Raw genomic sequence first — 22020 nt, forward strand, 5'->3', positions numbered from 1 at the left:
TAATTCTGGGAACTCTGAATCCATTCAAAATGCTCAAACCAATTTTAAAATGCATTGAAGTTGTGCATCTTATTTGCAGCTACATGCATATTGCATTAAACGTCCTTTCGAATAAGTCTTGGATATTTTTTATTTATGAAAAAGCCACGCAGCTGAGCTAAAAGAATTTTATCTACAATATTATATTTTGCTTAAATATAAACTGACGGAAAATAATTGTCTTAAATAAATGTTCTATTTATTTACTCGTTCACGCTCGTCAGTCACATAATTTAAAATCTCTAAACCATTTGAATAGAAAAATTGGTTTCTGTATTAAAAATTGTTTCTGAAGTGGCTCTAAAATCCAAATCGCCAGATACTAAAAGATTTAGCTTTGTGCTGCACTGCCCCCTGTGGGTCTGGCATGTTTAAAGTGACGCTTGTGTTGATGAACATTTCTTAAATTAATCCTGTGTGTACAATGTTTTTTTAAGTGATGTGTTGGAGATATTAGTTTTTATAAATGAGGCCTCCATGAGACTGAAAGGACATGTTGCTGCATTCCTGGAATATGAGCATGTCACTGTAGGGAGATGATTTTATTGCCTGGCTTGTTAAGCCGGGGCGGCCCAGAACAAAGCCCTGCAGACAGAGCAAGAGCCATCCATAAACGTTGCCTGGGGTCAGAGTCTTTTTACTCTCTGCTAAAGGTTCTCCGGTTATTTATTGTGGTTTATGTGCGTGCAGGTGAAAGTTTGGGAAATCCCGCCTCACGGCGTCCTGAAGACCCTGACGGTGCCGTGGAAAGAGCTGCAGGGTCACAGCCGCAGGGTGGGCATCATCGAGTGGCATCCGACGGCGAACAACATCCTCTTCAGCACCGCCTACGACTACCAGGTAACAAACGCCATCAAGGCGATAAGGACAACAAAAAGCTGCTTGTGAAATATATTACAGAACGTTTATAACGACGCAGCCAAACAGGTTTCAGGAATTAGATTTTTAAGGTGATTGTTGCCGGGTGACTTTATGAGGACTCAGGGTTCCTGGCTGGAAAAACCTGGAGCTTTAATGTTTTTTAGAATGAATAAAGGAAAAAGAACATTATTTTGTAATTCAATTCCTTATCTGGCTGTTTCATTCATCTATCCGTCCCTCCCAGCCTCCCTTCCTTTTAAGAGTTTATCTCCCATAAATTACACTTGAAAGTTTGTATTTAATCTGTAAAACTTTAAAGTCCTGGGAACACTGGAGACTGAGAAACAGCCGTGTGTGTAACCATCCAGCTCTATTCTCTGTGACGTTTCTGAGCAGGTCGGATCAGAGATAAATACTTTTATCTGGATTTCTGACATTCTTTGGAGAAAACGCATTGTTTCATCTTGTAGTCCAGATAACAAAGCGAAGTTCAAATAAACGCGGTCAAGCGTGTTCCTTCCAGCTAAGTCAGCGTTAGTTTAACTCTTCTAAGCTTTGGCACGACTGCATCTCATCTTCTGAGACAAACTGAAGCATGTGAAGATATTTCTCTTCACTTTAAAGTTTAAGCTTTTGTTTTAACTTGTACTGACTGGAGCCTGGTTTTCTGTCTAACCTTCTGCCCCCTCCAGATACTTTAGGCCAGTTAAATACTTGGTTTTACCTGAACCACAGAGAATCAGTTCTTCCTTTTAGAGTTTAGCCTCTAAAAAACAATGCTAAACACGTCAATCATCTTTATTATGAATGCATCATATATTTAATTCATAACCAATGTTATTTTTTAACTTATTGTTCCATAAAGATGGGCTAATATTGACAACTGGAAAAAAACCCAAGTAATTTAGTCAGGGGGTGCAGACTTTGCATTTGCTGGTGTACATCAGAAACTGGGTGTTGAAGTGTAACTAATCCCACCTGCAGATGTATTTCAGCAGCTTTGACACGACAGTTAACTTTTTTTTTCTTTTCTCAATAAAAGCAACTCAACTTTTTTTCCCTGTTATTGTGTCTGAATGAAATGTTTTTATACCTGGAGTTGTGATGTAAACATCAACCTATGCTCTTCTGACCAATAGGAAAATTAAGTTGCAGTAGCCATTGTTCCACCCGAAGAGGGCAGCACTGAGACATTTTTGGCAAAATATTACAGAATTAAACAAATTTACTAAAAAAAAAAGTCCAAATTTCTACAGGAACATAAAGGAATATTTTTCTGATGACTGTGCATTTATTCCTCCAGGTGATGATCTGGAACCTGGACTCTCCAGAGCAGGTGATAAAGAACCCCGTCCGGACCATCAAGCACCACACAGACGTCGTCTTGTCCATGTCCTTCAACACGGATGGGAGCCTCCTGGCCACCACCTGCAGGGACAGGAAGATCCGGCTGATGGAGGCGCGCTCAGGGAATATGCTGCAGGTAAAATATTTTTTTACACTTTAAAAAGGTCTTTACTGTACAAAACATCTGTGAAAATAATGGAATGTGAAAGTGGACCAGGGTGGGCAGCCCTGCTCCGCATTTCATACGCTGATGACATAAGCAGTCTATAACAGGTTTCATCAAATCCTGATATTTGATTAAACTTCCTTCCTCGATGAATCCACAGCGCCGCGTTAAACATTTCAAACAATCAGCCTCATCCCCAGATTTCACTGAGGTTTATGAAACTTGGTGTAGACCTGTAAAATCTCTCCAAACAACTGCTTTGGGTCCAATTCAGCATTTTTGGGGAATAAAGTGGAGAGGGCCATGCAAGTGTCATGTTAAATCATTTTGCTCCTTAAATGTAGAAAATACAAATTTTTAGAAGTCTCTTTGACATGAAGAGCCCAGAATTATTTCAGAAAAGCTGCATCATTTCAGCCCAGTTCAACCTGCCACAGCAGACACACTTTCAGAACCGCTTTTTTCTGCAGCCGCTCCTCCTGTGTCGGATCTGATCTGTTTCCTACGATCTACTCAGGTACCCGACATTTCCCTACACAGACGAGGGGAAATCCCACACCTCATTTGAATTATCTCTTGCTCTTTCCCATCACTGCGGTTCCTTTCACTCGTTTCTCTCACACTCGTTGTAAATGGTTCTACTGAGCAGGTTTGCTTGGCTGCAGAATATTTTCTTTAAATGTGTAGAACTATGGATCTTTATTTCGCTGTGCGGTTACCTCACAGCCGAGCCAAAGCGGGAGATTCCCCTCCTCTCTTTTCCCTTTCTCCCAGCAGTTTCAGTGCCATGCAGCCAAAACTGACACCTTTTGTCCTGGACCGGATCCCAACTCGGCGCCACAGACCTCTGGCTCACCAGCAGGAGTCAAATAGATATTTGTTTTTTGTTTTTTTTTGTTTTTTACAGAAGCGGTATTGTTCTGAATGTCGGTGTCGATTGAAAAAGAACTTTCTTATTTTCATTTGAAATTAAGGAACCTTTAGTGTGTGTTTTTGACTAAAACTGGGCTTTTGATTCGGTTCTGCCTTGGAAGGTGTTACGGAGAAGTGGATAACAAAGAGTTGTGGTTTTATGCAATTAAATTACTATTATTTTTTTAATAAAACTGCTTACAGTTGTTTCCTGCTTTGAGTTTGAACTGGGAACCTCCAGGTCTGTGTCCAGCCTGCTCTATTGGACACATTTCATCAGTTTTATATCAGCGTTTTGTGTTCCACTCATCTGGTGACGTTCTAGATGTGGCAGTAGCCGTTTTTCTGGACACTGATGGACAGTTTGTCCCACTTTCCACAGGTTCACCTTAAGATGCAGCTCCAACATGAGTTAGCTTGGTTAAAAAAGCTAAATGTTCAAACAATGCATCATCTAAAACACTTGCAACATTATTACTACTTTCTGATTATATTTCCAACTCAACACGTTCAGATTTAATAAACTTATGTCTCACTTCTGCTGTTTTCATGCAGCACAGTTTGTAATAGTTCAAGGCTAACTAACGTTAGCATATTTGCCGTTTTGATATGACTTGTTGATAATTCAGCTCCTAACAGGAGTTTGGTTTCAGCTCATTAGTTACAGAAACAGTTCCTGTCCTACTTCATAAGTTTCCTTTTGCTTTGATTATCTTCATTTCTTGAAGAATTTTCTCCACAACACTAGAAGACATCTGAGCAGTTTGCAAAGTGTTAAAAACTAATAAGGTTTAACTTTCACAGTGAACATTGTTTTAAAAGATGAAAAATTTTACCTTCTTTTGGGTGAACCTATGCTCATTAGATTTGCATAAAAGTGAACCCCCATATTCACAAAGGTTAGTTCCACTCTTGATGGTTCAGTCAATCAACGCCAAGGAAAATGAATGCCACTCCTTGATTGGCTGCTTTGCAAACACCAGCAAACAGCGTTTCTGGTAGCATTGCAGGAATTTCAGCTTCCCAATCTGCATTTTGTGCGAATAATCTGGAATTGCGTTCAACAGAAAAATCCATGACTACTGAACCACAAACGGCCAAAGGTCCACTGTCACGCAGTTTTGCAAGCTGTGCAAACCAAACTGTTTGCACAATTGTGATTTTTAAAAACTGGCTGCATGAAGCTGATTCTTATCATTTAAAAATACCTTGATTTGTGACTCTTTATCACCAACCTGTTCCAGTTTCTTCATCCGTATCAAATAAAAATACCAGAGATGGTAAGGTTTCACAGAGAGGAAACTGTATTTTAGCTGCATGAAGGCGATTCCTAAAAAGCCAAAAGTTGAATGCTGCAAACAGCTGCAGCATTATGCATCTATTCATGGATTTTGTATAATATTTCAAATACATGTGATTATTTACAAGGACTGGGCAAACAAGTGATCTAAAAGAAGCAACCAAAGTCCAAAGGATTGAAAGAAAGTGTTGTTTGGACACAAACGAAGATATAAGCTCTGGTTTAAGAGTTTTGCACAGTGATGTCTATTTAAATGTATAAAAATATGTATAGATGTAAAGTAATAACATGGAGTTTTAAATGCAGCTAAATCTCCTACTTTTGACTTATCCTGATATTTGTGTTTGTTTGCAGGAAGGAAGCTGCAAGACACACAAAGCCAGTAAGGTGCTAATTTTAGGAAACATGAAGATGATCTTCACATCCGGCACGTCGCGCTACAACAGTCGACAGTTTGTCCTGTGGGATCAGGTGAGGGAATTGGTACAAAATAAATCAAACATTAATGCATAACATGAATTTTTTTTCTGTTCCAATAATAAACTCACTGGGACCTAGACTTATTTAGCATTTTCCTTTTTAAGATGCAGATTTTCTTTTAAAATCCTTCATGTAGAGCTGCTAATCACAACTCTGCCATCTAGTGGCCAAACTAATGCTGTGCACAGGCAAAGTGTGGATTAGGGATTGAGCTCCTGGTTTTTAATTCCATGGATTAAACTGACCATGTTTTGATATCAGGGTGGATTTTCCTGTCTGTTCTCATGACTTTCATGTTGGGTTTTTTAACCGATGTTTTAATCTTTGTTGGTTTCCAGGACGACCTGTCGACGCCTTTATTGGAGGAGAACCTGGATGGTTCCTCAGGTCTCCTGTTCCCGTTCTACGATCCTGACACACACATGCTCTACCTTGCTGGGAAGGTAAACAAGACTCATAAACCCAGACAAAAATCACATCTGGTGTTAAATTCCTTAAAAAGTTGCAAGTCTTCTATTGTTTTTAGGGGGACGGAAGCATCAGGTACTACGAGATCAGCTCAGAAAAACCGTACATCCAGTACCTGATGGAGTTCCGCTCACACACGCCTCAGAAAGGAATGGGTAAGGAACGTGTTGCAACTTCTCAAGCCCTGCAGTTTCCAGGCGGCGTTGACTCTTTGGCACCTGTAAGCAAAGCTGCTATGCAAATCAAGCTGCTTATTTGAATAACCAAATCAGGTCGTCACTGTTGCTGCAAACAGGCTGACGTTGGGAGACGTAAATCCTTACCGGTAAACTGTCAGTTTGCTGCCACACATAAGAATATTTATTAAATTCACAGGTGGTTGGAAAAGAAAAAACGTTGCTGGATCCAATAAAAGTCGTATCGGTGCCATCGTTTGTTACAAAGTAAAAAAATTATCAGCAATAATTGGCTTTATTTAGCTTACGGTGAAAAAACATATGGGTGTTCATTAGAAAATAGAGGAAATAAATATTTCACATGTTTTAATGTGTTCCAAACTAAATATTTAATTTACAATCTAAATATTTAGTTTTCAAATTAAATTTTTAAACTTCAAATTCAATATTTCGTTAAGTACAAAGTAATGACGATTAGCAAATTGTAATGTTTTCTGATTTTCTCAGTTGTTGAGTGTGATTTCCTATATTTGAATTTTTATGATGCAAAGCGCTTTGAACTGCCTTGTGCCGAAATGAGCTACGCAAATAAACTTGATTGATTATTTAGTTCTCAACTAAATGTTTGTCTGAGCTAAATATTTATTTTCCAAATTAAATATTTAGGTTGCTTACTAAATATTTAGCAAGCAAGCCAAATATGCAAATATGTTACTGAATTCCTTTATTAAGAAAATCTAGCATTTTATTCCTTAAAATGTAATAAAGGATTTCTTCAGTGAATATTTGATCATTTGTAGCAAAGGATGCATGTTCAACTAAAAAAAAACTATTTCTAACGTCAAATACTTTATATCGGTACAGTGTAAGGCTGATCTGTTAATTATTTTTTTTGGATTAACTGATTAATAATTGAATAGAAAAATGTGCTAAATATTAGATTTATTAACAGAATTTGAACCAGGTGAAGCTAAAAGCAAAATGTTTGTGTGTATATATATATATATATATATTAGTATAGAATTGGTTTAATTACTTCTGTGTGTTCTTTCAGCAAATGGCCTTTTTTCCCCTATATTGCAGTTAATGATTAATCAATTACTAAATTAGTTGATTATTTCATTAATCGATTCATCATGATTGATCGCTTCAGCACTAATCTAAATTAATAACTGGATGTCATTGGGAGTAAAGCTGCTGTCCTGAGTTTCTGTGTGGTTCTGCAGGTGTGATGCCTAAGCGAGGCCTGGACGTCAGCTCATGTGAGGTTTTCAGGTTCTACAAAGTGGTGACAGTCAAGAGCCTCATTGAGCCCGTTTCCATGATCGTACCCCGCAGGGTGAGAGCGCTCAGATTTACACAGACCTCAAACGCATCACTTGAATTATCAGAGAAACATCTGTGTTTTGGGTTTTATCTATTCTGCCTGTTTTGTTGTTTTAGTCTGAGTCGTACCAGGAAGACATCTATCCGATGACAGCAAGTAACAGACCAGCTCTGACGGCAGACGAGTGGCTCAGTGGGGTCGATAAAGGTCAGCCTCATTCTTATTCAGCTAATTATCTAATCAGATCAATGCTCATAATTCTCCTGGTCTTAACCGTTTAGGACCAATTCTCATGTCTCTGAAGCCTGGGAGTGAACTGACAGAGCCTCCGTCAGAGACGAAGGCGCTGGCCAACTCCATGGACACTTGCAGGTCTTGGAGCCGGCCGGGAATACCGCAGCTCTCCTACATTCAGGACCAACAGGAGGCCAAAGAAGCGAGCAACCTGGTTGAAGACGACCGCGGTCAAACGCATGTGATCAACGGGGAGGACCTGGCGCTTTGCTCGCCTCCCAGGACAGAAAACGAGGTCCGTTTAATATCCAGAAACAGGCTGAAAACACAGTTATACTTCACTTTACATTTCTAAATGTTGAGCATTCATCTGCACCGATTATAGTTTTTATAGTGCTGTACAGCTAATCTCGTAAAAGATGTGATTATTATAAAAATAGTTTTTCTCTTATCTGTGAAGAGTCCACCAGAGGGATCATTAAGGAGTAAATGTACCTTTAATCCCAATCAGTCCAGTACACAATTTTCTACATTATGCTAGCAGTTTTAGCATAACGTCTGTTTTACCATCACATGTTGGCATAACTTCTGCCATGGCTTTTTGCTTGTGTTGTGGTTTTTGCCTATTGTTGACACTTGATTTACTCTGAATCTCTAAACTTCAGAGAGTAACTTCATTCCCACTGTGGGTAAAACATCTTTTCTCTCTCCCTCATGTTTTCCGTGTACCTGCAGCTGCGCCTGAAGTTCCTGAAGCAGCAGGAGGAGATCCGGCGGCTGAGGGAGCTCCTCAACCAGAGGGACGTGCGCATCAAGCAGCTCGAGCTGGAGATTAAAAACATCAAGAACTCCCAGACGCAGAGCTAACTTTTACGAGCGTCCCGGTTTCCCCACGGCGCTGAGCGGGACACTCCAGCTCAAATCCCGGAATCAGAAACGTCTCGTTCTTTAAAACTTCCCGGCTCTCCAGAGACTCAAACCTCGACTTTCAGCCAACACTTGGTGCACATATTCTTTGTTCGTGTACATAAACTTTTTACCGTTGCCCTGTTTCTTTTATATACTTCACTGCTATGCAAGTTTACTGTAATATTTTTAGCCTTTTTTTAACTGATGTTTGAGCCTGAGCCGAAAACGCTGAATTTATTTTTTGTGCTTGATTTAATTTTTTTTTCTCCTGTATTTAAACTGCTGTAAGTGAATGAATGTGAAAGAGCTAAGCGAATGACCTGCCTGTTGAACCCGAGCTCTGCCTTTCTATAAGCTGCAGATCGCTTTATTCCAGCTTTTATTTTGAAATCTTCTGGAAGCAGATTAATTTTAATGTCTACACTAAATCTGAAACTGATGCCATGTATAAGTTTTAACCCTAATTTTTATATTTATTTAAAAATGTGGGCAGGGAATACATTTTAATCAGGAATTTGAATCCCCGGATGTGATTTGTTTGGCAAATATATGAAGATGAAAATTAACCAAATGCTGTTTTTATTGTTTTTATTTTTTTTGCTGCAAAAAACTTAATGACTTATGATTGTCTCCTTTCATTTTTGCTGGGTATCTTTTTTTTTATCATTTTAATACAGAAATGTGAGCTAAAACTGCTTAATATCTTAAAAAAATGGTAATTTTCAAAAGGTGCTTTTAATCTAGTAAATGAATACATAATCTGTTCTAATTTATTAAATATAACTATAATTTTTGTTTTCCTTGGTAGCTTTCTTACATGTTTTAAGTCACTGAATTGCAGCAAATGCATACAAAACAAATGTTTTAAGTTTGTCTGTTTTTAACTGATTTTTATTCAGGGAATTGATTACCAAATGGCACCAAACAAAAGTTTTAAATCACAAAAATATGAGTTATAAAATGATTTTTCCTGTAATCTGTTTTTTAATTTGTTAGACTTTGGTTGCTTTTAACCAATCTTAAATCCTGTTGACTCCGACCCATTTATTGATTTCAATTCTCAGGTTCAACCTTCTTTAGGACACTCAATGAAATACTTAAATATTCAGGCTTTCAATTTCAGACTGTTAATGCAGGATATTAGAAGACTGTTTCTCTCCTTTATTTCCAAGCAAAGAATTAAGGATGACGGTGATCATGTATGGTCAGTAAAGGGTTACATGTGCTGCTAAACTCAACAAATGAGGCAGTGTTGTCAGCACATAGCAGAATATTGCTACAAAACAGTTAAAATGTGATATTTTTCCTCTGTGGCCAACATTTTGTTTTAATGAATCAGTTTATATCTTGAATAATTCGTCAAGTTTTGCTGGATTTTTGTGTCCCATTTCACTAAGACGTCACATTCATCTGCTATGGTTGGTTTTTGTGAATCTTACAATTCCTACATATTTGTGTCATAAACTCATACTTTTCCACACTTTACGGTCGTTTTGCAGCCCTTTTTTAAAGTACACATAAAAAGTCAACATATTAGGCTCATTTTCTCAGCATGAAAATGACCAAAATGCAAAACTTGTGTATACATTGATGACTCCGTTACATTCCGTGTGAAAGTAAGTTTTTGTCTTCTTACTTGGTACAGCCCCCTTACTTTTTATACCCTTTCTTGCGTTTAAGAGAAAACCTAGAGCTAAAAATTGGAGGTAACTGGCTACCTAGCTTCTTTTGCTGCGCTTAGCACCGTTGTTCGCGCATGCGCACTGAAAAGTGCTAGCAAAAGTCCCTTCGTTATAATGGCGGCTGGTAAACAAGTAAAGAAAACGCCAACAGGTAAGGCCGCAGGCAGGACAAATGATACGGAGCCGTCCAGGGCACATGGGGATTTTTTTTTTCTTTTGCGCTCCCTCGCAAAAGAGCCATATGAATGAAATAAGTAATTATTGATATGACAGGAGCAGCGGCTTTGACACCTGGTGGTGGGCGTGTCGATGTGGGAGTGACGTCATGAAGTATGAATGGGAAGGTGACGCTGCTGGCTCTGTGTATGAAGAAGCGGATGAGTTGGGTGGTCAGTCCTCGCACAGTTTGGAGCGTGATAAAAATAAATAAATCGATAATTGTGACGGAACAAAGAAGAGGTTTGGAGTTGATTGATACACGGACAGATGAGATTTCCCGAGTTAATCTAGTGCGGCCCTCTACCACCATTAGTTTGCTGTGTTTTATAATAATAAAACGTGTTTATTATTAACGCTTTGGTGCAAAAAACTAATTGAAAATCGATTTATTTACTGGATGTTTATGTCTGTTAAGGCTCAGATGGAACGGCACAGAAAGCAGCCCTTTAAACCATTCAGACACGAACACAATGGAGACACAATCAGATGACTGATTACCCCGCGATAATAACTCAATAGTCCATGGAAAAACCTTATAAGCTTGTATTAAAGCATAAAGTACGGCGGCCACCGTAAAAAAGGCTTACAGTATCAATTATGCCGCATGAACTGATCAGTAGATTATTGCGAGGGAACGCAAAAGTATTGCGAGGGAACGCAAAACCTTTTGCGAGGGAACGCAAAAGAAAAAAAATTCCCCATGTCCCCTGGAGGGTTCCGTAAAATGATTTTTTTAATGTAATGTGATGTACGCACACTAACTTTGATCTGGTAAATCTCAATCACCTCTGGTTTAGTATCATCAGCAGGAGTCATAGAAAAGGACGTTTTTCGGCCACTGATGTCGGCTAAGATGATTAGCCTGGCCAACGCCTTTCTATGCATTTCCGCTCCCTGAATGGTTGCTATGGCAGATTGAAGGATTTGTCCAACATCCATGAAATAATCAAAGTAACACTCCAGGTATGTTTCTGGTCAGGGAATAACACTGATTTAACGCTTTGAAAAATGTCATTTTAAATTACACCCCCACCTTTAAAAATGTATTTAAACACTTTTCTATCTTTTCATTCAATAAAATTGAATGAAAACTGATCCCATCTGTAATCTTATTAATTTTAAAACGCAGCAGAAAAGCAAAGCAGGGAGCGAGAAAAGCCAAAAATGTTAACATTTTATTTACAAAGTTGTTTTTTTGTCATACAGAAAGTAAAAATGTAGCTACAACCTTGATTTGTGCAACAGGCCGCCACACTAAAAACCATGGCCTGCTGGTTGCACAGCTGCTATAGCAATAATTTTATTGGGGAAAAAAATAGGGAAATAATAAACCCAACAACAAAAAAAATAAAAGGAAAAAAATTAATCCAACAAAATATTAAAAACACAGACCCAAAACTAGATACCAGTCCCAAAGTCCTCACACGGGAATACATAAAGAGGGATGGACAGTGGAAATGTGGAATGCTGAGTGGTCGGCTGCCTGAGAACCTCTGGGATTGCGGGTGGGAGCGAAGTGGGGGCGTTAGGTGGCTCTCAGTTCCTTGGTGTGGGAGGAAGGAGAAGAAAAAAAAATTAAAGAAGATGGGGATTGTGGGAGGGGGCAGCTCCACTCGGCCCACCCGTCGGTACAGTCTTGCTCGTAAAGAGCGCAGTGCTGGGGGGAGGAAGAGGAGGGACAAGTTGACACGGTTTAAAAAGGCGGTGCGAGTTGTTGGAGGGTGGACGTTCGGGTTTGTGAGGGGGTCAAAGAGGAAAAACTCGGTAGGCTCTCGTTTTCAGTTTTGCGTTTAATCGTCTTCTTCGTCGTCCTCATCGTCGTCTTCGTCCTCCGCATCTCGCTTTCTCTTTTGGCCTTTCCCGGCTTCTGCTTCTGGGTTGAATATACACAGAACAAAAACTTCATCAAACTAATGCAAGAATGGCTAGTAATAATTATGCAAAAAAAGCTGCCTAAATAAGCAAGTCCTGTGGTCTTATACTAGGATTATGGCCACGTTTGTGAATATATTCCATATTCAGGCAACACTCTGTTCTTAACAAGCGCCCTCTAGTGTTCAAACAGTGTCACACCAGGAGAGTAAAGTTTTATAATTTTATAGAAGTCATCCACTGGGGTTTGGTAAAATTTTATATTTTGCTTAAATTGAAGACAAACTGAATTCCAAAAACAAAACTTCCAAATGGGCAGAGCAAAGAGACACCGGGGACGTGGTCATGTCCATCTGTGTCTCGTGGCTCCGCCCACTTCAGGGGAATTTTTTTCAGAATTTGTTTATTGCAAGGAAATCCTCACTTTCCCTTTGAGAAACAACCTAGACTTGGGATTTACCAAAACACAAATTAAATATTTCTGGATCTTTGACGTACATCATATTAATAGTATTTAGGAAGCTTCTGTTGCTGTTTTTAATAAATTCATGTCAATTTACTCACTCAATTTTATTGAAAAACTGATTTTTTTAAAACCAATTCTCAGGGCTAGAAGATAAGCATTGTGTAAAAACTAGTAGAAATTTTGGTTTTTCAAATCAGTTTGTTTGCAATTTCAGATGTTATTCTCTATTTTAAATCCAGAAAGGAAGAAGAGCTTCTGTTAGCTTCAGACTAAAATTTGGAATATATTTAGGACAAAAAAGAGTTTGGTTTTGATCAGTAAATATTCATTAAAACTCATCTTTGCTGAATGCAGATTTTATCATCCACCTGTGTAAATATGAGCTTTAAGTAGCTACTCACCCTCTTCGTCTTCATCCTCATCTTCATCCTCATCCTCCACCTCTCCATCCTGACCGAACTCGTCGTCCTTCATCAAAAACATTTACAAGTTTAAAAATAAGCAGCACTTTTTATGTAAACAATCCACCAGGATTGTTTTGGTTTTCTTACCTCCTCATCACCACTAACTTCATCATCATCTTCTTCTCCTTCTACCTCCTCTTCATCTTCCTCATCATCATCCTCCTCATCAAAGTCTTCCTCCTCCCCATCTTCGTCTTCCTCCTCCTCTCCCTCTGTAAAAATAAAACAAAAGAAATAAGTAAAACTCAGATTCTACCAAACCTGATTTTTCCCTTCAGTCAGTGAATGCACCATGCAGTGGCATACAAAAAAAACATCTGCCACATTAAAAAAAAAAAAGTACAAGATGTTTTTATAACTTCTCCCTTATTTTAAATGCAAGTATTCTGTAATTTAACATCCAATGGTCACGTTAAAGATAACAGAATTAAAGATGCAGGTTCATCACTTTTTCCATATAATGTCCAATGTTGGCTTATTTTATTTGCAAAATTCAAATATTTTATCCCCTTTTAATTAAATGATTAACATGACAAATCTGAGCTCATTTTGTACATACTGACCTTCAGCATCATTCTGCAGGCAGTAATACTGTATTACAGTATAAATGCTGTCAGTGCTAAATTTCAACTGGCCCCCAAGTGGAAACCAGGGGAAAAACCCCAGGAACCTTCTGGGAAATCTAGATTCAAGATTTTCCTTATATATTGAATGCAACTCCGTAAAACAGAGATGTTATATACTTTTATTTTATATTTTTCGGTGAGCAAGACCAAACTGCATTCGAACTTTATGTATGCTCTGATGCATAAAGTTAATATTCTGTAATTTTATAAAACAGGCAACATTTTCTATATCTAAACTCAATAAATGTTTTCCAAACAAAAAGTTCATATTTAAAAATAGTTTCTGCAAGTTTCAGGTATATTCAAAGACAAAAACAATATTTAGGCAAATTACCTGAAGCTGTTTTTACTTAACTTTAGGTAGGATAAATATAATTGCAAATTTAAGCTGGAGCAGATGTAATGTAGTTTCAGAGGCAGAATCTTGATAAAACAATTTTCAGGGTCTCCAGTCATTTCTACTGAAATTTAAAAAGTATAAACAGAAAAACGTCACTTTGAGTTTACGGTAGACATTCCTACAGAAATAAATATGGAAACAAAAATGAGATTGACGATCATAAGATTAGATGGATGTTAAAAGTAAAAGGGATGTGGAGAAACATCTGGAACAGAAATGTTTTCTAGACTGCACAGAAATCCTGACTGATCTATCAGTTTGAAAAATAACAGAGGGCTTCACATATAAAGTTTTAATTCACACTAAATATCATAAATTACATGCCTAAAGTAAATATAGGATATATTTTATATTGGCTGATGTCAGCTGATTTTGTGTTGATGTCAACAATCCATGTTTTTTTCCATCTGGTTTATGTTTCTGGAATGGGAGAGTGTTGGTCATGTGATGTTTGTTTGGTCATGTGAGTCATAGTGATGCAGCACAGGATTGTGGGTATCTAACTGAAGCAGGGAAACAGCAACATATAAGACATCACTACATTTCAGTTATCAAAGCAGAAATATAAATATCGAACTTCTTTATTGGCCCAAATATTTATATCAGCACATTCCTATGCAACACCTTTGTGTTTTAATTTCTTTGTGTTTTAATTGAATTGATTCATTTGAAATGGAAACACAGCTACTGTCTTCTTCAGAGGTTCACGTTTCCTTCAGTGATTCCTGGTGCAGCGCCCCTATAGGCGAGGAGTGGAGCAGCTTTTTCAGATGGTTTGGTTTGTTTGACACAGTGCAGTGCGTAAGCAAACCGCATCAACAGAACATGAACCACTATTGCATTTTTAGTCCCAAAACAAAACGAGTCTACCGAACTATCCAGTGTCAAAACACCATAAGAGACTCGAACTTTGTTTGAACACAAATTTTATTTTAAAACTTCATACCTTCGTCCTCATCATCATCCACGCCTTCTCCATCCACCTCTCCGTCAGAGTCAGAGGCTTCCCTGTCCTCCATGTCGTAGCCGTCCAGGTAGGTGAGCTGAGGCAGCAGCTTGAAGACGCTCTCTCTGTAGTCGTTCAGGTTCGTTACTTCACAGTTGAACAGGTCCAAACTCTTCAGGTTTTCCAGCTTTTTCTGCAGAAACGGGACACAAATCAAAACAAAAAGTTTATTAAAATGTAATATGTGTAGCATGGAGAAAAGCTCTGTGTGGACAGAAACATACCAACGGTTCCAACGTGCTGATGTCTTTCAATTTGTTTCCGCTCAGGTTTAGATGTGTGAGGTTGGGGAGTTTCTCTGCTAAAACGTCGAGGCCGCCGCTGATTCTGTTGTCACTCAACTCCAGCTGGAAGGTAAGCAGATGGAGACGTCAGCACCAGCTGGCGGTCAATCTCATGTTAAGGAGCTCCGAGGGAGAAATCTTACCTTTTTCAGTTTCGCTAGTTTAGGCAGGTTGGACACTGAGATTAGGCCGACATTTATCAAACTGAGGAATTCGAGGTTGACGAACTCGGATGTGAGGCCTTCGATTTTCCCTTCAACCGACCGACAATTATCGAGGACGAGTTCTCGTACCTGAAATTAGATTTTAAAAAATGTTATCAATTTTATTACTGAATTCTACAAAAGTCAATCACTAGGAATAAAAAAAGAGATTTAAAACATTAATTTACATGTTTTTTGTTATTAAATAGTGGATGCATTACAGACTAAAACATCCAACATCTAATATAATGCAGTTTGCACCATCACTCAGGGTGACTGGCCTTTTTAATATTATTTCTTTCCTTTTTTAAAATATAGACAGATATACCTTAGCAAGATCACACTACACTGAAAGACTCAAAGACTCAAAATAAAACAAGTGAAATGCTTAACTTTACATCTTTCATTACCATGATTTCTATTTTAGATGCCAGAATATGTTGACAAACATACATGTTTATGGTCGAATCATTCAATGCAGGTAGCTACACAACAAGCCCACATCTTGACACCTCCACCACTGTGCTTTGTAGTTGGTACATATCATGTCTGTGTTGCAGGGATGCACTGATTGCAGTTTTTTTGACCAATCATTGATGTTCCACCATGACGTTTCATTATTCAACAACATAACTGAGGCCTGCAGAGTCTGAGATAAAGCTCCTGGGTTTTTGGAAATTTTTGAGAGCTCATTGTAGATTGATGAATTTCAAATAGTTTGGGAAAACATTTTGGCCCTTCCCGGATTGATGGGCAGCAACTGCTTCTCTACATTTGCTGCTGACATTTCTCCACTTTGCCAACACACAGATCTATTCCCTCTAGACCAGAAACTAACAGCTTTTACAGCTGCTTTTACAGAAGGTGGCCACACTAAAGATGATTAGTAAGTCAAGTCTATAAGATAATTAGCAACTGATTGCCAATTCTCTATCCAAGCCTATAGAAATAGGATGCAATTCAGTTGTAAACTTTGGTTTTCACTTGAATGTTGTACAAAATTTCTAACCTACATCCGACTATTGAATCAAATTAAACTGTACTTAAATCGATACAAATTTGGCCCATTTGTGAGGTAAAGTGTTAATCTTGATGCCACATTTTAATGTTTTATTCAGTCTTGATTAGATGTAATTTAGTTTTAGTCACAATTTAGCCATCTGTGGTCATTTCAGTTTCAGTCAATTAACTCTCGAAAGAAAATTACAGAAATTATCAAGAAATAACCTATCCAAGCAAAGAAATGTATTTTTCCATACACCTTAATTAGATCTGACTGACAGTTTTCATTTATGCCTTGTTCGGAAAAAAGATCGAAAAAAAAGTATGGTTACATTGTTTGTTTATAAAATTAACCTTGCAATCCAGTGCCTTAAGATTTACTGTCACTAAATAAGCTTAATTTATTAATTCTGTCAATCTGTTTGTTTTTTTAAAATATAAAAACTTTTCATAGTGGCTTCAACTTTGATTATTGAACAATTATAATGTCGGATCTTTTGCAGTTTTTAACATCTGAGATCAGATTTCATTATTTGTGCATTCCACTATAATTTTCAATTATCAAGACATGCACTTTTAAACGTATTTTGCTTTCACAGTAGGATATGGATAAAGCTTAAAAACATGTTTTTTGTTCATGAAATACTTTTCAAAACGGCCTACAGACAGGGTAGATGAGAATTAAAAAAAAAAAAACTTTATTCATGTGTAGTTCATTATTCTTTCAGGGACATTTTGTAACGTTAAATATGAGAAAAACAACTCCAAAGGCGGAGTTTATCTGAGTCAGCTTGAACTCACACTGGTTGCGCAATTAAATGTTGGACAAAAACAATGAAAAGCAGGACTAGCAGAGGGAAAAACATTGAAATGAATGGCGTTTCTAGTCCTAAAAGGACTTTCTGTGCGTGTCCTTCACCAAGCCGACACAGATAACCGCCTGCTTTCTTAAAACCCAAGCAGAGCAGAAGCTTGCTATGGCTTCGCTGATGCAGCCACTAATGACAAATGCAATGATTTTTGGAAGCTAGCTGGCTACAGCTAGCCATTGCCCCCTTTTATAAACGCTGCGGAGCGGCAGAGCAGCTGCTACAGACCGCCCGCCATTAGACAGCACCACAGCAACGGAAAAGGACTGCCAACACACCCCCGAAAAGATTCACCCCTTTTCGATAAAACCAGCTTTCAATAAGAGGGTAAAAGTGGAATATTCATCGTCGTCGAGTGAACGACCCAGGTTGTTTAACGACTCGCTTTGAGGTAGAAGTTGCGAAGGAGAGAGAACGGAAAATTAGTGAGGAAAAAAAAAAACAAAGATGGAGACGGTTCCTTTCTGCCAGGGCTTCAAAGACGACAGAGCGACAACATGGCGACTCCACAGCTACAGTATGCAGCTCTCCCAACACTTCAATGGCGGAAAGGGATGTTTAGAACGACTGATTACAGATATTTAAACCTCAAAACAACACTTTTTATGTCTGAAAAATGTCTTTAGTGCAAGCGTGGCTTGAGTGGAAGCAGACCGTCGAGTTTTTCGGTTGCCCACGCATGAAACGCGGATCACCGGATCTCCGTGTCACGCAGGCAGGCTGACTCGGTCTGTGGGGCCGCCACCAAGCCAACACATCAATTTGATTAGCTGCGTACGTGAAGTTTAGCTTTAATATTCATCGACACGACAGCTTATCGTATAATTTTAAGTGTATGAGTGGATAAAATTACATTGTCTTTGGTTAATGTCGAAAAGGGCAATATGGCGATCATGAAGTTCGCTTCCGAATTGTAGCTTCGTTGAGTAAAGGGCTGTTTCACTGCTTTGGAAGTAACCTGGACTTAGGACATTTGATGGCCTGAAAATATAGCTGGCAATCTTTGAAGCTTTTATTCCATTTGCGAAATAAATATTTATCTTTATCAGAAATAAAGCGTCAACCCTGTTTAAGTATTGTATTCTTTGATCTACAGGTAAATTAAACCATTCTGAATAGGGGAGAAAGGAAACATGATTTTTGAAGTTTCACAAATTGAATACAGGTTTCAGATGTTATAAGACTTGTTAAGAATCCATATGTAGATAGCCAGCCTTAGTTTAAATCAATCTAAGTTCTATTTTTGGATATGAACATGATGTGGTCTACTCTGCACAACAAGAAAATAAGCCATGTGCATTATTGTTTCACAATCTATATGCAAGACCCAAAAACAAATTTGTTTTGTATGTTTAAAGCCTATTAAAACATTTCCGTTTGATTCATATTTAAAACTCAATGCAATTTTTCCTCAATTCAGGTTTCAAAGATGATTTAAGATGTTTTAAATTTTCCTTAAGTGTAAGAAACTCCAGTGTAATTTAAATTGGTACTGACAGATTAATACGTGTGTAATGTAAATTAAATGTGAAAACAAGAAAGCACTGATGAATGACTGCAGCTGTATAGGTCAAAAGATCAGTTTCAATGAGTCTGGCTTTTGTGTGTAATAATCCAATCTGTGTTTGACTTGAAATGTTTTGGTTTTTAATCTAAAAACTCTCAGAGGTGGTCTACATGCCAAAAATGTAAAATTGAATCTGCGTTTCAGGGTTTCATAGACTAGTCTGTTGTTCTAATGCTTCAAACTAGTTTCAAAGATTAAGTGAAAAAAAGCATTTAAACTGCCCTTGTTTGTGTTTTCTCAAATAAGTTACTTCCAAGTATGATATAACGTCCTAAATTATGTTTATAAGATTTGTAATCCATTTGTACAATGGATTAATGAATAATCCAAATGTAGAACTGGTTAATTTAACTCATGCAGTTTGTAAAATTGATCCCATCCTGTATAAAAATACATTGAGTTTTTAACAAATCATGAATTCTGTTTAGTGTGGAACAATTCAGCCCAGGTTTGGCTTGAATCAGCATTTTAGATTGAAAACTAAAACTCATCCAATGTGGCCTTAACAGAAGTGAAATGGCCCTTTACGCGAGGGATCTCCGAATCACGAGCGAACTTCGGTGTCGTGGTAATATGGCGGGAACAAATTCCTAAGTTAGCTGGCTGGGTCGCGAATAATGGCAGCGCCTGATTCCATTTAAAACACGGGCAGTTTTCAGAGTCTCGCGGCGAAATACAGTTTGTGTGACCACAGAAGCCTGGAACATGAGTTGATTTTGTAGATTTACGTTAAAACATAGTAACGGCGTAAGCTTTTTAACGCATATTTAATAAAAATCAGAAATAGGAGTGGTTATGCATTTCGTATAAACTGTATTTACTGTGTGTTGAGAGTATCATTACACAGTCGAGGTATAAGTGGGTTTTTTTTGTTATTTTCGCTGGCTAAATGTAACATTAAGTGCCACGACTCTTGATTTCGCTGATAATTAAACTCGTTTTAAACATCCAGGCTCCTGAAATCTGAATTAGTGTGTGCTTAAAAAGCGCCGATTTCTTTCTCTCTTTTTTTAGCAGTTGAGCTAGCAGCAAACATGGCTTCCGATGAGTGTATAAAATATAGCGCCGTGTGCATGCCAAACGGCGGCGGAGGAAGCAGCAGAAATAAGTTTACAGATTGTGCTTAGAGCCGTGTGTGTGTGCAGCGGCGACCGAAGAGGCTGCGAAACGGTTAAAGCACTGCAATAATAATGTCAGCAAACTGGGGGGGAACCGCCGTTTCAAAGTGACCATTGAATCCAGCTTTTCTCGTCTCGTTGCCCCCCTGAATAATACGCCCAATCCGCAACAGTATCGAGGGATTAATGCTTGTTATGCGACTGTTTTTACTCTCTGCTACAAAGGAGAAAACACAGCCTGAAAACCCATGTGGTCACCATTAGCGAGGGGCTAGCCAGAAAACTAAAGGGTTGGTTTTAAAAAAAGCACGACTCACATCAGACGGTGTCCTGTTTCTTAGCTCCAAGTGGATCCTCTTTTTCATGTCCATCTTTTCCCCCTGTGGAAGTGAAACTTTTTCCTCTCTCTCGGGTTCTGCTGGGATCTTCAGTCCAAAACGGCAGAGATGCCCCTTATGGAGGGAGAATATAGGGCTGTGTAATGAAGTGAGCCGAACGCTAAGTTAGTCGGAGAGAAGGGGAAACCATGGAGGGAAACGGGACTGTAACAAAATATATGCTCAACAGCGCCCCCCTCCGCCCCGAACCGCCCATTGCCTCTGAAAGGAGCAATGCAGTCAGAAAACATGACGCGGCCCCCATGAAATGGATCTCTGGTGCAGCTGGTTTCTGCGAAGAAGTTCAAATGTTTAAATAATAAAGAATTATTTTCAAGCTACCAACCAGGTGTTTCTGTTAAATAAATCAGAGGGGACTTTACATGTAGTTTGTCACATGTAAAACACTCTGTATTCCGTTTTGTCTACTGTTTTTGTTGTGAAAACACTTTTTTATAGAAATAAAATCTACCTATTCAAAAAACAAGCTCCCACGTGTGTGCATGTTTCCAGTGACATCATTTAATTTGCTAAATTCCAACGTAAAGGCTTTAAAAGTCTTAATTGTCTCCAGATTTTCCAAAATGGGCCTCAAATTACATTTAATTCTGCCTCTTACTTGGAAATCAAATCATTCCCTTTTTTCATAGATTTTCCAAATGATTTTTGTTTATATTTTATTTCTTAAAGATGCTCTCATTTATTTGTTCTAAAACTTGTTCTTATTATAGTTACATTGTATTGAAACTACAAGGCCTGTTAACCTTTTTGTAGTTTGGTTTGGGCTTTTGCTTTATTTATGTGTTCACCGGGTATGAATTGATGATTAGTTGGTACGAAAACATTGTTTACGAAATTAAAAAGACCTAAAATGTACACAATGACAATGAGCAAATAGTCAAGATTCTTTTTTGTCAATTTTTGTCTCCTTTTTTCATCTTGACTTACCTTTTTAATCAAATTAATCCTTTAAAGACATTTATGTTTACTCTTTTCATAGTGTTTACTATGTCAGCCTATTTGCTTAATTCTGGTGCCTCTTGTGATGTCATCAATCCAAATGCACTCAATCAAAGCAAATAGAGATTATTTTCCTCAATGCTCTTTTCATAAAAAAAAACTTTGTGATTTTTGTAGAATCCACATACTTCATTGATCAACTTTGTTTTATTCTTTCAGTATATTTTTCAATTGAATAAAAAAATTCTGTTGGTTGTACCTTTAACTTTTAAAGAGATTCAAAATAAATGATGTTTTTGATACCACTGAAGTAGTTTTTCCTGTTGTTTAAACCTGTTCTTAAATATTACACCTGTTATTGATTTGGATGTGCACAGAGTATTTTGCGCAGATAAGTATTGCTCTGTTTCTTAGTTGAACCTCATAATACATGTTTAATATGTTAATATTCTTTCCAGTATAGCATAGAAAATGGAAAACAATTTTTTTAGAGTTTTATTAGATTACATACATATTTTGTTAATCCATAGCAGGACATATTTTTCCACTCTATTGTAAGATATGAATTAGTGAAAAAAGACTGAACATTATTTACAGTTTTACAAGTTAAAAGCAATTTGTATTTGAAAAATATACATTAAAAACATCCAAAGATATGACACTTCATAGTAAAGTTGATTACACTA

The 22020-nt window shown here is 37.8% G+C and overlaps 2 protein-coding genes across 4 annotated transcripts in view; one reads left to right on the plus strand and one right to left on the minus strand.

Moving 5' to 3' along the window:
- The window catches only part of coro2aa (coronin 2Aa), a 50468-nt gene extending 40894 nt beyond the window's left edge, over positions 1 to 9574 (plus strand). Inside the window, exons 4-12 of one of the 2 annotated variants that reach the window (XM_015019063.1) lie at positions 730 to 879; positions 2204 to 2383; positions 4980 to 5096; positions 5444 to 5548; positions 5632 to 5728; positions 6976 to 7088; positions 7193 to 7283; positions 7358 to 7605; positions 8046 to 9574. In XM_015019063.1, the coding sequence (XP_014874549.1) occupies positions 730 to 879; positions 2204 to 2383; positions 4980 to 5096; positions 5444 to 5548; positions 5632 to 5728; positions 6976 to 7088; positions 7193 to 7283; positions 7358 to 7605; positions 8046 to 8177 (1233 nt within the window). In that variant the 3' untranslated portion in view covers positions 8178 to 9574. The remainder of the gene's footprint in view (positions 1 to 729; positions 880 to 2203; positions 2384 to 4979; positions 5097 to 5443; positions 5549 to 5631; positions 5729 to 6975; positions 7089 to 7192; positions 7284 to 7357; positions 7606 to 8045) is intronic. The other variant, XM_015019064.1, reaches the window with a different exon arrangement.
- A 1703-nt stretch (positions 9575 to 11277) lies between these two features.
- anp32b (acidic (leucine-rich) nuclear phosphoprotein 32 family, member B) lies at positions 11278 to 20769 on the minus strand. 2 transcript variants are annotated; one of them, XM_015019069.1, is made up of 7 exons: positions 20315 to 20769; positions 15382 to 15531; positions 15179 to 15301; positions 14895 to 15087; positions 13010 to 13134; positions 12860 to 12926; positions 11278 to 11990 (listed from the first exon to the last, which is right to left on the minus strand). In XM_015019069.1, the coding sequence occupies exons 1-7, from the start codon at positions 20366 to 20368 to the stop codon at positions 11911 to 11913; spliced, it is 792 nt and encodes a 263-aa protein (XP_014874555.1). In that variant the 5' UTR covers positions 20369 to 20769; the 3' UTR covers positions 11278 to 11910. The 2 variants fall into 2 exon arrangements, with proteins under 2 accessions (XP_014874555.1, XP_014874554.1); XM_015019068.1 differs by having other exon boundaries at positions 11278 to 11993; positions 20315 to 20768.
- Between the last annotated feature and the right edge of the window lie 1251 nt (positions 20770 to 22020).

The sequence above is a fragment of the Poecilia latipinna genome, unplaced genomic scaffold (assembly GCF_001443285.1).
Source record: "Poecilia latipinna isolate Pla-1442-1.1 unplaced genomic scaffold, P_latipinna-1.0 Scaffold2367, whole genome shotgun sequence".
Lineage (NCBI taxonomy): Eukaryota > Metazoa > Chordata > Actinopteri > Cyprinodontiformes > Poeciliidae > Poecilia > Poecilia latipinna.

What these genes read in the sequence shown, in the direction of transcription:
- anp32b (XM_015019068.1), bottom strand. Translation starts at nt 20,368, where the DNA reads ATGGACATGAAAAAGAGGATCCACTTGGAGCTAAGAAACAGGACACCG. An exon ending in TCAGCACGTTGGAACCGTTG is followed by an intron (nt 15,088 to 15,178) that starts GTATGTTTCTGT and finishes CCGTTTCTGCAG; the next exon opens with AAAAAGCTGGAAAACCTGAA. An exon ending in AAGTTAGTGGTGATGAGGAG is followed by an intron (nt 12,927 to 13,009) that starts GTAAGAAAACCA and finishes TTTTTGATGAAG; the next exon opens with GACGACGAGTTCGGTCAGGA.